At 38.3% G+C, this 13,137-nt stretch overlaps 1 protein-coding gene across 5 annotated transcripts in view; it reads left to right on the forward strand.

Moving 5' to 3' along the window:
• Nucleotides 1-13,137, forward strand: part of STAU2 (staufen double-stranded RNA binding protein 2) — a 178,923-nt gene that overhangs the window by 105,960 nt on the left and 59,826 nt on the right. For 3 of the 5 annotated variants that reach the window (XM_064442537.1, XM_064442539.1, XM_064442538.1), the window contains exon 13: nucleotides 10,480-10,593. The exons of the other annotated variants lie outside the window; for them this stretch is intronic. In XM_064442537.1, the coding sequence (XP_064298607.1) occupies nucleotides 10,480-10,593 (114 nt within the window). The remainder of the gene's footprint in view (nucleotides 1-10,479; nucleotides 10,594-13,137) is intronic. 5 annotated transcript variants of the gene reach the window in all.

Raw genomic sequence — 13,137 nt, forward strand, 5'->3', positions numbered from 1 at the left:
ATAAGGAAAGATATGTAAGTCTGGAAACGTAGTATATTCATTCACAGAGCATACTGCAGGGAGAATGTTTTTGAATTAATTTAAGAGCATACAGAATTAGGAAAACATGCAAATCTAGCTACAAGGGGCAGTAAATTTTCTGACGTGAGGTCTCCAACTACCTGGCTTCTGGCCAGAAATCTGACTAAACTAGCTTTCTTCGATTCTGGCCATCATTACCTCTCTCCTTACAAGGAAGAAAGCCCTTTGTTCAAGTGCTGCTGAAGTTTTCTCTTCTTGCCTCCAGAGACAGCCAGGTGCTTCTTTTTTGTTTCCGTTTCTGAAAGGAAAGAAGGTAAATGGAGAAAAATTGGCTAATGGTGTTGTGTGGGTCCCCAGGTGTGGTGTGGATGTCACCTCAGTAACTTTTTAGCTTTTCTCCTCAGCATCTTGCAAATAACCATTAAAATCCTTCCACGTATCCCTGCATGTAACTTGGTCCATGGAAAAAATGTGAATTACATTTTCATAACGAATTTTAGAATTTAGGGGGTTTACGTATAAGAAAGTTTAAAAGCTGTCAGGATCTCTCAAAATACTGCAGCCAGTACTAAATGCACTGGGCTGCATTCCCTGCCAAATTCTAAGTAAATCCTAACGTGACTTGATAACTTAGCTACGGACCTTGGCTTGGAATACAGCCAAAACTTTGAAAGACTGGAAGTTTCAGCTGGCAAAAATGTGAAGGTGCAATGGTGAATTCATAGCAGACTGGGGTTTAGATTTAATTATAATAAGGGAACTCAGGTCTCAGGCAAAAGCCCTTAAAAAGAGAACAAGAAACGGTGAAGAAGGAGAAAAGAGACAAGTTACAGTTTATTCCTCTCACTGTGACTTGAAGCCGAGGCTTTCAGAGGTTTTTTTGGCTGTTGTCTCCTTCAGTCTCATTCAGAATTGGGAACACAATGAAGCAGAATAATTTTCAGAAATGAAATGATTGTTTCTTGTTTTAATTAAAAAAGGGTGGTTCTTTCCGCATACTGTCCTGTATCTAGGTTAGTGCACAAAGCCAGTGCCTGTATCAGCATCAGGCTTTTCAGCAAACTCAGGCAGCCAGTTTTGTACTCACAGTTCCACAGTGACCCTGTTCCCTCATCATTAACGCAGCTTTTGGGGCTTTCACATGTAATTTGTAAACAGAGCATTTGTTAATGCTTGCTTCACTCTTCACTCCAGTGACAATCTTATAATGAAAAAGAGTGTACATGAAATCTTATAGCTATCGATGCTTTTGCTAGAAAGTGATTTTAAACCCAAACTATTTTCCCTCTCCAAACTGAGTTCCTCTCTCTCTGTAGTCAGTTGGTCAGGATGATACCCAAGACACCTGAGTCTCCTCCACAGATGCTCCATACCTTGCTCATCCTCTGTTTATTTTATTAGCGGAACACAAACTCCCTCACGTCCCTCCTTTTTTTAGGCCATGTGATGAAAACAGGAGATCCCAGGGTTCCCAGTTTTTCATATTACCTTTGGCTGTGAATTATAAAATTAATTACAACTCCTCTCCCTGAAAATACAGTATTTACCTGGAAAATTATGGGTGAACAGATCAGAGGCAGAGAAGTTGTTTCTGCAAAACCCATCAGCTATAATTTACTTTTTTTTGTAATGCTTTGCAGTGTTTTAATTTCTCAATAATTATTTTTATCATGTTTTTCATGTGTTTTTTTTTTTAGGATTCTATTCAGTGTTTTAGATCACTGTAGTCAAACTACTCTCTACTGTGTCTACAAAAGAATACATATCTTAGTTACAGTATAGAGGAAGTGAACAGGGTAGCAAGGTATTCCTGAACATAAGTGTGATTTTTTGTAGTAAGCCATGTCCTCCCTCCTAATTTTAGCTTTCCTAGCAGATAAACAAGTCTCTTTGCACCCTTGAATGCCAGCTATTGAAAATATAGTTGCTTGCTTTGTATGTTTGGTTACACAATTGCTTGCCCCGCTGGACCTGTTGTTTCTGAACAGAGGAGGACTTGTGGGTGATGTGATGGTTGGAGGCCATCTTGAGCATAGAGATCATGAAATGACAGAGTATTTGATTCTTGGAGAAGTAAGGAGGGGGGTCAGCAGAACTTCTGCCTTGGACTTCCAGAGGGCAGACTTTGGTCTGTTTAGGAGCCTGTTTGACAGAGTCCCTTGGGAGGCAGTCCTGAAGGGCAAAGGAGTCCAGGAAGGCTGGGCATTCTTCAAAAAGGAAATCTGAAAGGCACAGAAGCAGGCCGTCCCCATGTACCAAAAGACGAGCCAGCAGGGAAGACGACCAGCCTGGCTGAACAGAGAGCTTTATCTGGAATTCAGGAAAAAAATGAGAGTTTATGACCTTTGGAAGAAGGAGTAGTCAACTCAGGAGGACTACAAGGATATTGTGAGGTTATGCAAGGAGAAAATTAGAAGGGCCAAAGCCCAGCTAGAACTTAATCTGGATATTGCCATAAAAGACAATGAAAAATGCTTCTATAAATAGATCAGCAACAAAAGGAGGGCTAAGAAGAATCTCCATCCTTTATTGGAGGCAGGGGGAAACATAGTGACAAAGGATGAGGAAAAGGCTGAGGTACTTAATGTCTTCTTTGCCTCAGTCTTTAATAGTGAGGGAAAGGCTGTGGATGTTGTCTACCTGGAGTTTAGTAAAGCCTTTGACACCATTTCCCACAGCAGTCTCCTGGAGAAACTGGCTGCTCAGGGCTTGGATGGGTGTACTCTTTGCTGAGTGAAAAACTGGCTGGATGGCCAGGCCCAAAGAGTTGTGGTGAGTGGAGCTAAATCCAATTGGTGGCTGGTCACAAGTGGGATTCCCCAGGGCTCAGTATTGGGGCCAGTCTTGTTTAATATCTTTATCAATGGTCTGGACAAGGGGATCAAGTGCACCCTCAGTAAGTTTGCAGATGACACCAAGTTGGGTGGGAGCGTTGAAGTGCTGGAGGGTAGGAAGGATGTACAGAGGGATCTTAACAGGCTGGATCAATTATGGCGAGGCCAATTGTATGAGGTTCAAGAAAGCTCAGTGCTGGGTCCTGCACTTGGGTCACAACAACCCCATGCAATGCTACAGGCCTGGGGAAGAGTGGCTGGAAAGCTGCCTGGCAGAAAAGGACCTGGGGGTGCTGGTTGACAGCTGGCTGAACATGAGCCAGCAGTGTGCCCAGGTGGCCAAGAAGGCCAACAGCATCCTGGCTTGTATCAGGAATAGTTTGGCCAGCAGGAGCAGGGAGGTGATCGTGCCCCTGTACTCGGCGCTGGTGAGGCCGCACCTCGAATCCTGTGTTCAGTTTTGGGCCCCTCAGTACAAGAGGGACATTATGGTGCTGGAGTGTGTCCAAAGAAGGGCAATGAAGCTGGTGAAGGGCCTGGAGAACAAGTCTTATGAGGAGTGGTTGAGGGAACTGTCGTTGTTTAGCCTGGAGAAGAGGAGGCTGAGGGGAGACCTTATCGCTCTCTGAAAGGAGGTTGTAGTGAGGTGGGTGTCATTCTCTTCTCCCAGGTAAGAAGTGATAGGAGAAGAGGAAATGGCTTCAAGCTGCATCAGGGAAGGTTTAGGTTGGATATTGGGAAAAATTTCTTCACCAAATGGGTTGTCAAGCATTGGAACAGGCTGCCCAGGGAAGTGGTTGAGTCACCATCCCTGGAGGTATTTAAAAGATATGTAGATGTGGTGCTTGGGGAAATGTTTTAGTGGTGGACTTGGCAGGGCTAGGTTAATGGTTGGACTTGATGATCTTAAAGGTCTTTTCTGACCTAAACAATTCTGTGTGCTCCACAGGAACAGTCTTTATAAATACATATCTGGGTTAAGGTTTAACAGATGGAAGGTAAACAATAAGCACCTTACTGGTCTGACTATCCTGTATGCTGCTGCAACAGCAGCAGTGTTAGCTAATTCTCTCTTAATTAGATCCAAACATCAGATCCAGAGGTTGGATGGAGCTGGGTCTCCCTTGCTTGACTGTGCATAATGTATGGCCAAACTTTCCAGATCTCCTGCATCACTGAAACAGAGGCTCAGAATTCAGACGATATCTAAATGGCATGAGAAAAAAGGATGTACAAGCTTCTTTGGCTCAGATGATAAACTTGTTTTGCATTTAGGAGATATTTTATATATTCTCTTTGGGAACTGTATCAAATAATTTTTTTCACTCTTATTTGTGCTTCACATGTTTCTATAGATATCAAGTGTCTGCTTTACTATAGTCAGGAACATAAAATACTGCCGCAGTAACCCGTGACAATGATTTAGTCTGCTTGTTGTTACCTATTTATGGTACGAGTAATGGCTTATTTCTTAGTCTAAACCCTTGGACTGTATTTTAATGAAGATTTAAGACTACGATACAGCTGCTATTCAAACTCTGTAAGAGAGGAGCATGTTGGAATAGCTCAAGATTTACTGCTGAACTGTCAGTCTTTAAGCTACCGAGTGTCTTTACCCTTCCGTGCAGTAGCTACAGTGGAACCTTTGCCCACTGCTGTGAAGCAGACACAGCGATTAATGAACCTGAGGCGCGTTAATCAAACATATGTTTTCTTGACACAATGATTGTGTTATATATCACATCCAAATGTACAGGCCTTTATCTTTCCTTAATGATCTAGCAAGGGGGCTTTTTAAAATGTGGGTGTTTTTCATGCACTCCTTAGATTTGTTCCACAGGGGGTGACCATTAAAAACATCTGACGGGCATGCAGTTAGCCAGCTCCCTGCTGAGATTAGTAAAATACTATATTTAGTAATCACACTACATCAAGGAACTCCAGCATTGCAGGAAACAGTTTGATTCAACACTTTTTTTCTGATTTTTTGAAATTTTTTTTTATTGTATGTCTTATTTTTTCATCTGGGACAATTTTTTTCATCTCAGTCTTGTTTTTTGCATCTATGCTTCAACTTTTCGTAAAAGAGTTTGTTCATACAATGGGTTTCTTCCCCAATTTTATTGTTTTGTTTTTACTGTACTCCTGTTCGATTCTCACAAATAAAATATATGGAATTGTAAAGCAGGTAGTAAGAACGCCAAGCGGTATTTGGAATCTCTCTCATGCTGCTCCATGTCTGAAGTGACTAATCTGTTATTTGTTAGGAAAGCTCTATGGTTAATACAAAGATTAATGTTTTTAAGTACTATAATACTGTACTGTGAAAGCTCCCAATGGTTGAAATGAGCAAGTATTTAGTTTCTTTTCATGCCAGGAGTATTTCTTCATCAATAAATATGCATGAAACAGAGTTTGAGCTCAAACGAACAGGATCGTTTGATTTTTTTTTTTTGGTAGATGACATGACTAACAGTAGATGAACAACAGAAAGAGGAAGATAAAAGACCAATATGGAAAATACAAGCATTTCACCAAGAACCTAAAGGAAGAAAAGTGTTTCACGAGACTCTTGTCCAAGTCAAAATTACTATTTTAACATCTGATTTTTGACCCCATTCTGGTTTGCTTGTCACTGTATATCCAGAGCAACCTATGTAAAATCTTGGAAATTATTCTGTAAATTCAGGCCTAAATTGGGTGCTTTCCCTTTAAGGGGCAGATTTAAAGGAATACCATCCTTTGTTCTAACAAAATAGTCCAGGCTTGTCAATCCAGAAGATTTGTGCATTGCTGAACATAATGGCATTTTATTACCTAGTTTATTTCTGTCTAGCATTCTAAGACTCCTGCTGATGCTTTGACTCAGAGTAGTTTTTGTTTGGAAACATGAACTCCAATGTCACAGATGACTTCTTTCTTTTGGTAATTCATATTATTTTTTTAAGTTAATAAATGTTCAAGAAAGAAAGTGTTTGGCCAGACAGAAGTTGTGTTTCAAACTGTGAACATCTAAGCAGCAGTGTGTGAAAATGGTAGCCTTTATTTTTGCTCCCCTCAGTCTCTTGTTAATGCACAATTAGGTATTTTCTAACAGTAGTTTAGTATATTATAGTTAAACTTAACTACTATGTAGTAATATAACAGGTCTCTCACCTTCCTCAGCCTTGAATCAGTAAACCATAGATTTGTTCATCCAAAAGGACAGATGTGCAAATGCAGAAGTGCCCACTGAAGACCAGCAATCTACCCTGTGCTTGAGGTTAGGACATTGTATTTACAGAATAATTTATACAGATTAACTATGGCCATTATCTAAAACTGCATATTGATCCAGTGTGTAAAGTAGCTTATTGCAAGAAAAATCATGCAGTATTTTTACAGTTTCTGTCAGGCCACTTGCATGTAGGGAAGGGTATTATAATAAAGCTAGATTCAAGACACATCTTTATATGAATACAAAAGGGAAATTTCCTGCTTTTGGAGCAGCATGACGATAGAATTTATCTTAAATATAGTTTCTTAGGTGGTATTATGCATTGTAATTTAGTTTTTCCTTTATAAAATGACATATAAGGTTGAGAATTTTGGCTATGCCATTCCACATTCAGTTGTAACATTGTAAACATTCATCATATAACTTTCTTTATGTGAAGCTATAAATGTCCATAAAAATATTTGCATCTCTTCAGTAATTTAAAATATTAAAAACAAGGGCCAAATTTCAACATAGTTGTCAAATGGTTTCAAACCTTCGCATACATTTCTATATACATATTCTAGTTAGTAGTACCCATCCATACCCTTCCATACTCATACCATGCAGCTTGTTCCTGACTCAAGTAATCTCTGAAACGGATATACAGTTGCATCTCCTGAGAATATCGAACGTGAAAGCATACATGTATGTGTAAATCTATGGCACGGGCTTGTGGAAAAAATTACTTCTAGAATTTATTTCATTATTTTGATGCCTGGGATACACCTTGTGTTTTACACATGGAGATTTTGTGCCTTACCCACACCGGACAGAGTGCTGTGTTTGGGAGTCCTGAGTTGGTTATACATGATTTATCGCAGGTACTCCATATATGTAGTTACCCAGGAGAAGAGCTAGCAGTGCTGTATGCTTTTTTCCAGTAAATGAGCGGGCTCATTCAGAGTTATTGCCAAGATCTTATTGTTGTGGCGCTGCTTTGTGCTGTGTAGGCATACCTTGGAGGAGACTTACGTGTAAATCACTCATAATAGTCTGAGGCTGGAGTCTTACATTTTACTCAGAAACTTGCACAACCCTTACTACAGACATCTGTATGCTGGCCATTATTTTCTAACCATATCCTAATGCTGTTCTATAACATTGCTGCTTACATATTATCCAAATAAAACATTCTGAATTTTAATGAGTGAAATTGAATTGCTCTTTAATCCTTAAAATGCACTGAGCTAATTTGCAAGTGTCCCTTAACTACAAAAAAATTGAAGCCTGAAAATTATGTCCTGAACATAGATAGTAATTACTTTCATAACTCTTTGATTTTTACCTCCATAATATATGGAAAGGGAAAATGACCAATTATGGTTAGGCCACAGGCCTCAATGATGGGTTATAGTCCCAGCACTGCCATTCACTCCTGCCAGTGCCGAGGGAATTGGGATGAGTCATTTAATGTCTGTCCACAAAGTGTCCTTACCTGCCTAACAGAGTTATTGCCAAGACGAGCTGTAGTTAAACACTCTTGACTCTTAAGGCACTGAGGAACTTAGAAAAGTGTTATTGTCATCACGAATCTCAATAATAGCCACGTAATCACTGATGGAGCACTTGGCCAGCCTTCAGTCACCACTCCTTGCTATGGAATCAAGTATTTGCTGTGCCTTCATGTTCCCCTACCTTAGATGATAATGGTATTCCTACACCAGTTTTATAGAGGTTCAGGTTTCTCCCATGCTTAGTCATAATAGCATGGACATAGAAACTGAAATATTTGTGACATACTGCTGGCCGAAAACCTAGAAGCATCTACTGCTATTTGGACTATTCGATAACTATTCAACAACTACCATTTCTTTCTGAGTGCCTATTTTGGACATTCTTTTCAGATAGGTAAATACCTAGCACTCTTGGTTGACAAAAAACCCCAAACTTTGGATCATAGACCAAATTTGAAGAAGAAAGGAATAGAATAGAGAGTTTGAAAATGTAGCGGCCAGATGGATAAATAACAAAACAAGATTACTGGGAAATTGCACATACACGAGCCAAATGTTGAAGAAATCTGAATGTTTCTGCTGACTGCACAAATCCGTAGACTAGAGAGATTTGATGAAAAGACAAAGTTTTACTCTGTCCCCCATTCAAAGTCTAGTCTCTTAGTTTTTATATCACTATTCATATCATGAACATAGTGTTTATTTTGATTCAGCTAAAGAGCTTCAACAGGGCAAGAGATAATTAGAGGACTGTTGTCTAAGAAATTACAAAGTAACGGCCTTGATATATTCAGATGAGGCCAAAAGTGCATCATGAAATTCCTTCAGGAAAATTAAGTCTAGAACGATACCAAAATTCTGAATTTATTGCAATTTCAATGTGAAACTCTAAAGGAGGTGTGGATCAAATCTGCTGTTGCAGAGAATAGCATCATGTAATACTAATCATAATTTTTCCTCTGGGTACCTCCTGTTCTTTCAACTTGTTAACATTGCTTTATTCCAGTGGATGTTAGTGAAGTATAACCTTATTCATATTATTTGCATTAAAAACAAGCCTACAAGCATTCTATGCAGCTCAGAAAGTGCCATTTTCCCATTTCTCCATATGTGCCCTAAGACATACTTTTTCCGGTCACTGGATTTTTCCCCTTTCGCTATGTCATATTTGCAGTACAGAATCATCCTCTCGAGCTTTGCTGCCCCATTTCTCTACATCACATTCCCACAATATGTACTCAGCAGAGTGTCTAGTTTGCAACCAGATACCACAGTTGTGGAAGCTTGATAAGTCCTTGTCATAACAGTAGTCCCTGACATTGAAAGAACTCCAGTTTATATTTGCAAGCCAAATTTCATACCTTCATACCTCTTTCGATTAATCAGAGTTAAACCATTGTATATGTGAAGGGGCCTCTTGTGGTTTCTAAGTAAGTAGTATGGCTTTTCTGGCAGAGAGCCACAAGCAATTTAGTAGGCACATATTGTGGGGGTTGAGAGAGGACGAGAGACAGGGATAATCTAGAAAGCTTTAAGAAGGGGTGAGTGAAACCGATATTTCTATACACAGTACAAGAATTTTGTGTTCTGTGTCTTACTTTTGGCCACAGCAAAACTGTTTTGATGTGTTGTCAGTAAAGTAATTCTGAAATATAGCACCGACTTGATTTTCCTCTCACTCAACCAGTTTTGCACTGGTTTTGCTTTGGCTGAAGTATTCCCAGTTTGCACCTGTGGCAAAGAAGAGTTAGGGGATTTAATACACACAGTGTCAATTAGGTATCATATATGTCACAAAATCATTTCCACAGGACTAACTCTAATATGGTTCCTAGTTGTCTTCAGAAATAATGAAGTTTAATTTCATGGCATAAATGTCAAGATGAGGCTTATTCATGTAACTTTTGCCTGAGAGCTATACAACTGTAAATAGATACTAACATAAAAAGTGTGTCTCCAGGAGAGCTGATCTCTCTTTCCATTTCTGACAGGGGTCACATAGCCAATGTAAATTACCACCATAAACTAAATTCCACCTCTCCTTTAGAACAAAGTGCTTGATCTGCCTGTCTAGAAGCCAGGAGCTATGCAGAGAGCTGTAATATTTCAAAAATTCAGCCTGAGTGGCAACCTGTTCTTAATAATGGAACACTGGCAACATTAACTTATTTTGTCTCAATGTATTAAAATCCATCCGTTCTTCAGGGGATTTAAGAACTATCTGAAGGGAACTTGAAGACAAGGAGAATAATTCAAGCAGAAGCACTCTCTTCCTCTGTATTTCATGCAAGATTCAAGTTAAACATGTGCTTCCTGATATTAGTAGGGAATGAGTTACCCTTAGAAAAGGATAGCCTACACATCTCAGTAAGAATGTAAATTCTTATCCATTTTATCTGTCATTTTGATTTAATTCCAAAATCAAATTAAAATATACAACATTACATAGCAATGTCAAAGAGTTAGTGGATTTTAGTAGAAATGGCATTACAGTTGAAAAATTAAAACTATTATTGCCAAGTTTTTGGAGGTACAATGATTTGCATGGATGTTTTATAACTAAGCTACAAAACACTGTTAAAAATGACATCTAGTCTGGACACTATAACTTGAAACTAGATTCTTATAATTGTATAGATACAACATCTTGAATTCAGTCTCAAAGGTCTCAGAAAATGAAGAACACAGCACTTTAAAAGCTATCCCACAGGCATATCACAGAAAATTTGGCCCCAGTTCAGTATGTGACTACCTAGAATATTTTACCCACTCTTTGTTTTATATTAAAGATGAATTCAATGTAAATGTTTGGAATTCTTCTTACAAACTGGTTGAAAAGGGGCAGTATTTTAGCATGACTCCCTTGTACAAACCTGGTGTTTAGCAGATTACGTATGTTATTCTGTTATAGGTACACTACAGTGATAGACAAAATGGCAAAGAGTGTATGACCTGTTTGACACTGTCTCCTGTGCAGATGACTTTCCAAGGTATCGGAAGCTCCATTGAAGCCAGCCATGACCAGGTATAATACCTTAACCCCACACTCTTGTGATTTTATTAATATCTAGTAAGGCCAGAATGTCAGCATTAGTAAATTTTAGATTTCGACACATCTTGTGATTTTCGTATGGCATGTTCTTGTCACTGGGATTTGCCTATCTTGCCATAGTAAAATCCAGATTAAATCTAAAGAGTGACCCAAAAAGGAGACAAAACTATGTTGCCCTTTGTATATTTTTAAGACATATTAGGAAATCCTGAAGAGCTTGCTTTGGTTTTAAAGTCAGATGTAAGGTTTCTGCAAAGGTTTTGTTTAATTTTATGAATGTATCAGGTCTTGTCTATCCTATTTTTACTAGAAGATTATGGGTAGCTGGAAAAGCAGAGAGATGAAGCCATCATCTCTAGCCATCATCTGTCACAAGAAACTGGCATTTAAGAGTGGAAAGGGATTTTTAATCAGACTGTGTAAAACTCCCATTTTGTTTGGCTGTTCTTAAAACATTTAATCGAAGCTTCTGGCGAAAAGCCAGGAGAAAAGAAATCTCAATGCTAATCACTCATCACCCTGCTGCTCCAGATGGGAAGTGAGGGGGCCTTCCATTCTAGTCGTCTTGTCCTCCAACACTTTTGTGTATAAAAGCAAGACAAGACTTTGATACTCCAGGATTTTTAAAAGGAAACAAGTAGAAGAAAACTTTAAACCAAATCTTGCACTTTGAAGATCTTCAGTAGATTGGAAAAAGTACCATTTTTATTTGCTTTCACAGGCCATCTTTAAATTGTACTGTGTTCACATTTACAATACATTTTATAAGACTCTGTGTAAGATTCTCTAAGGAAAAAGGAAAAGTCACCTTAAGAATTATCAGAATTAGTTACTTTTGGGGAAGAAGTTAAGGCACCCGTAGCCATATTTTTGGTTGGAAGTTTCTAAGTTAGTTGTTAACATAACCTAAGTCCATTAGTTATTTACATGGTAACATGAGGATACTTCCTGTCCTTAAGTGTTTGGTGTTTTACAGTAATGGAGAGCTGTGGTAAGTCAGAACATACTTTGACAGACATAATCCATTCAATTCTCATTTCATCCAGCAACTTGTTTATGCTGTTCTAAAGTCACTCCATTTTTCTTTCAGTAAAGATCGCCTTTTAAAATTTAGTTATAACTCAAATACAATATTTAGACATTTCAATGAATTTAAGGTGGTCCCTGTCAGTTTGGTAACAACTACGTTCTGGGCTACCAGCCAGCTTGGCCTTTGTCTTAGCGTTTATTTAGGCTAGAGTATGATATGTAAACAGAAAAAAGACTTTGTAAGCAAAAAGCACATTTAAGCCATCTGAATAATTATATATTTAAGACATCTAAATGAAAAAGTGTTATTGAGCCTGCAAAATCAAGCACCTAGAAATTAGGAAATTCCAGATTATGTGCAGCATTAGTTTGATCCCAAGTGTACCCATTCAGTGCTCCAAACAGGACATTCTTCTGAGAGGGAAAAAAAATATACTTAAAATCACATAGATAAAGATTGTATCATAGCATGTGCACAAATGGATAGAATTAAGTTTGCTTGGGCCATTATGGAGCTAGAATTTCCTAATCTTGCTTCAATTTGAAGTTTAAAAAATGTTCATCAGTGGTTTTAGTTATGTAATTTTCCACGGGGTTCTTAAAAAGGAAAGAAACATGTTTTGTCATTGCGTGATAGGGTGGTTGTAGCATACTGAACCCATATCTAAAAGCCAAGTGCCAACGAGTTGGTGACAAAACAGATCCACATACTGGGCAGGATTGACAAATTCCTGCTCATCCCCTTCCTAAATATCAAAGGAATTCCACTTTCTGGGGAACAGAGATGCTACTGGCTGCTTGTGTTTGATAAGGGGAGTGGCAAGACTGGGGTGAAGCATTATTTGCCATCACCTAAATAAACAGAGAAAACTGAATCATTAGCAAACAAACAGAAAGCACATCAAGTGTTTGTCAGGAATTTTAATTAATTAATTAATTAATGACAAAACTAGAGCTCTTAATGAACTAACTAAAAATAAAAAAATCAATTTTTTCTTGTCCCTGTGTGATTAGTATTTTTCTTGTTTTTCTCCAATTTGCCTCACAGCACATTTCTTTGATACCATTATCCATCTTATAAAAATAGGAGACAGAGCTGCTGTATCTTTGTTAAGCTGAATTAGCCACATTTTAAAGTTTCAAATTAAGTAAGTGCAACATAGCCATATGCTATAAAACTTAAATTCTAGAAACTCTTCTTTAACTTATGTCATCTGATACTTTCAAACAATTTCTTTTGTGTTGTGTGGTAATTAGGATGGACTAGTCACCCGAAAGCCTGTGATTTCGATGGAGGCATGTTGATTTGTGTCAGCTATGAGGCCTGAAGTAGTCTGACTCCAGGATTTGCCTATGTCTGTGTTTATGAAGATAATTTTTCTCATGTTCATTCTAAAATATAGATTTTATAATTTTTAGGGTTTTTAATGGAAAACTGTCTGAATGAGACTGGAATATTTTCTCTGTGGGAAAGTGGTGGAATCTGTT

Source organism: Phalacrocorax carbo, chromosome 2, assembly GCF_963921805.1.
Source record: "Phalacrocorax carbo chromosome 2, bPhaCar2.1, whole genome shotgun sequence".
Classification (NCBI taxonomy): domain Eukaryota; kingdom Metazoa; phylum Chordata; class Aves; order Suliformes; family Phalacrocoracidae; genus Phalacrocorax; species Phalacrocorax carbo.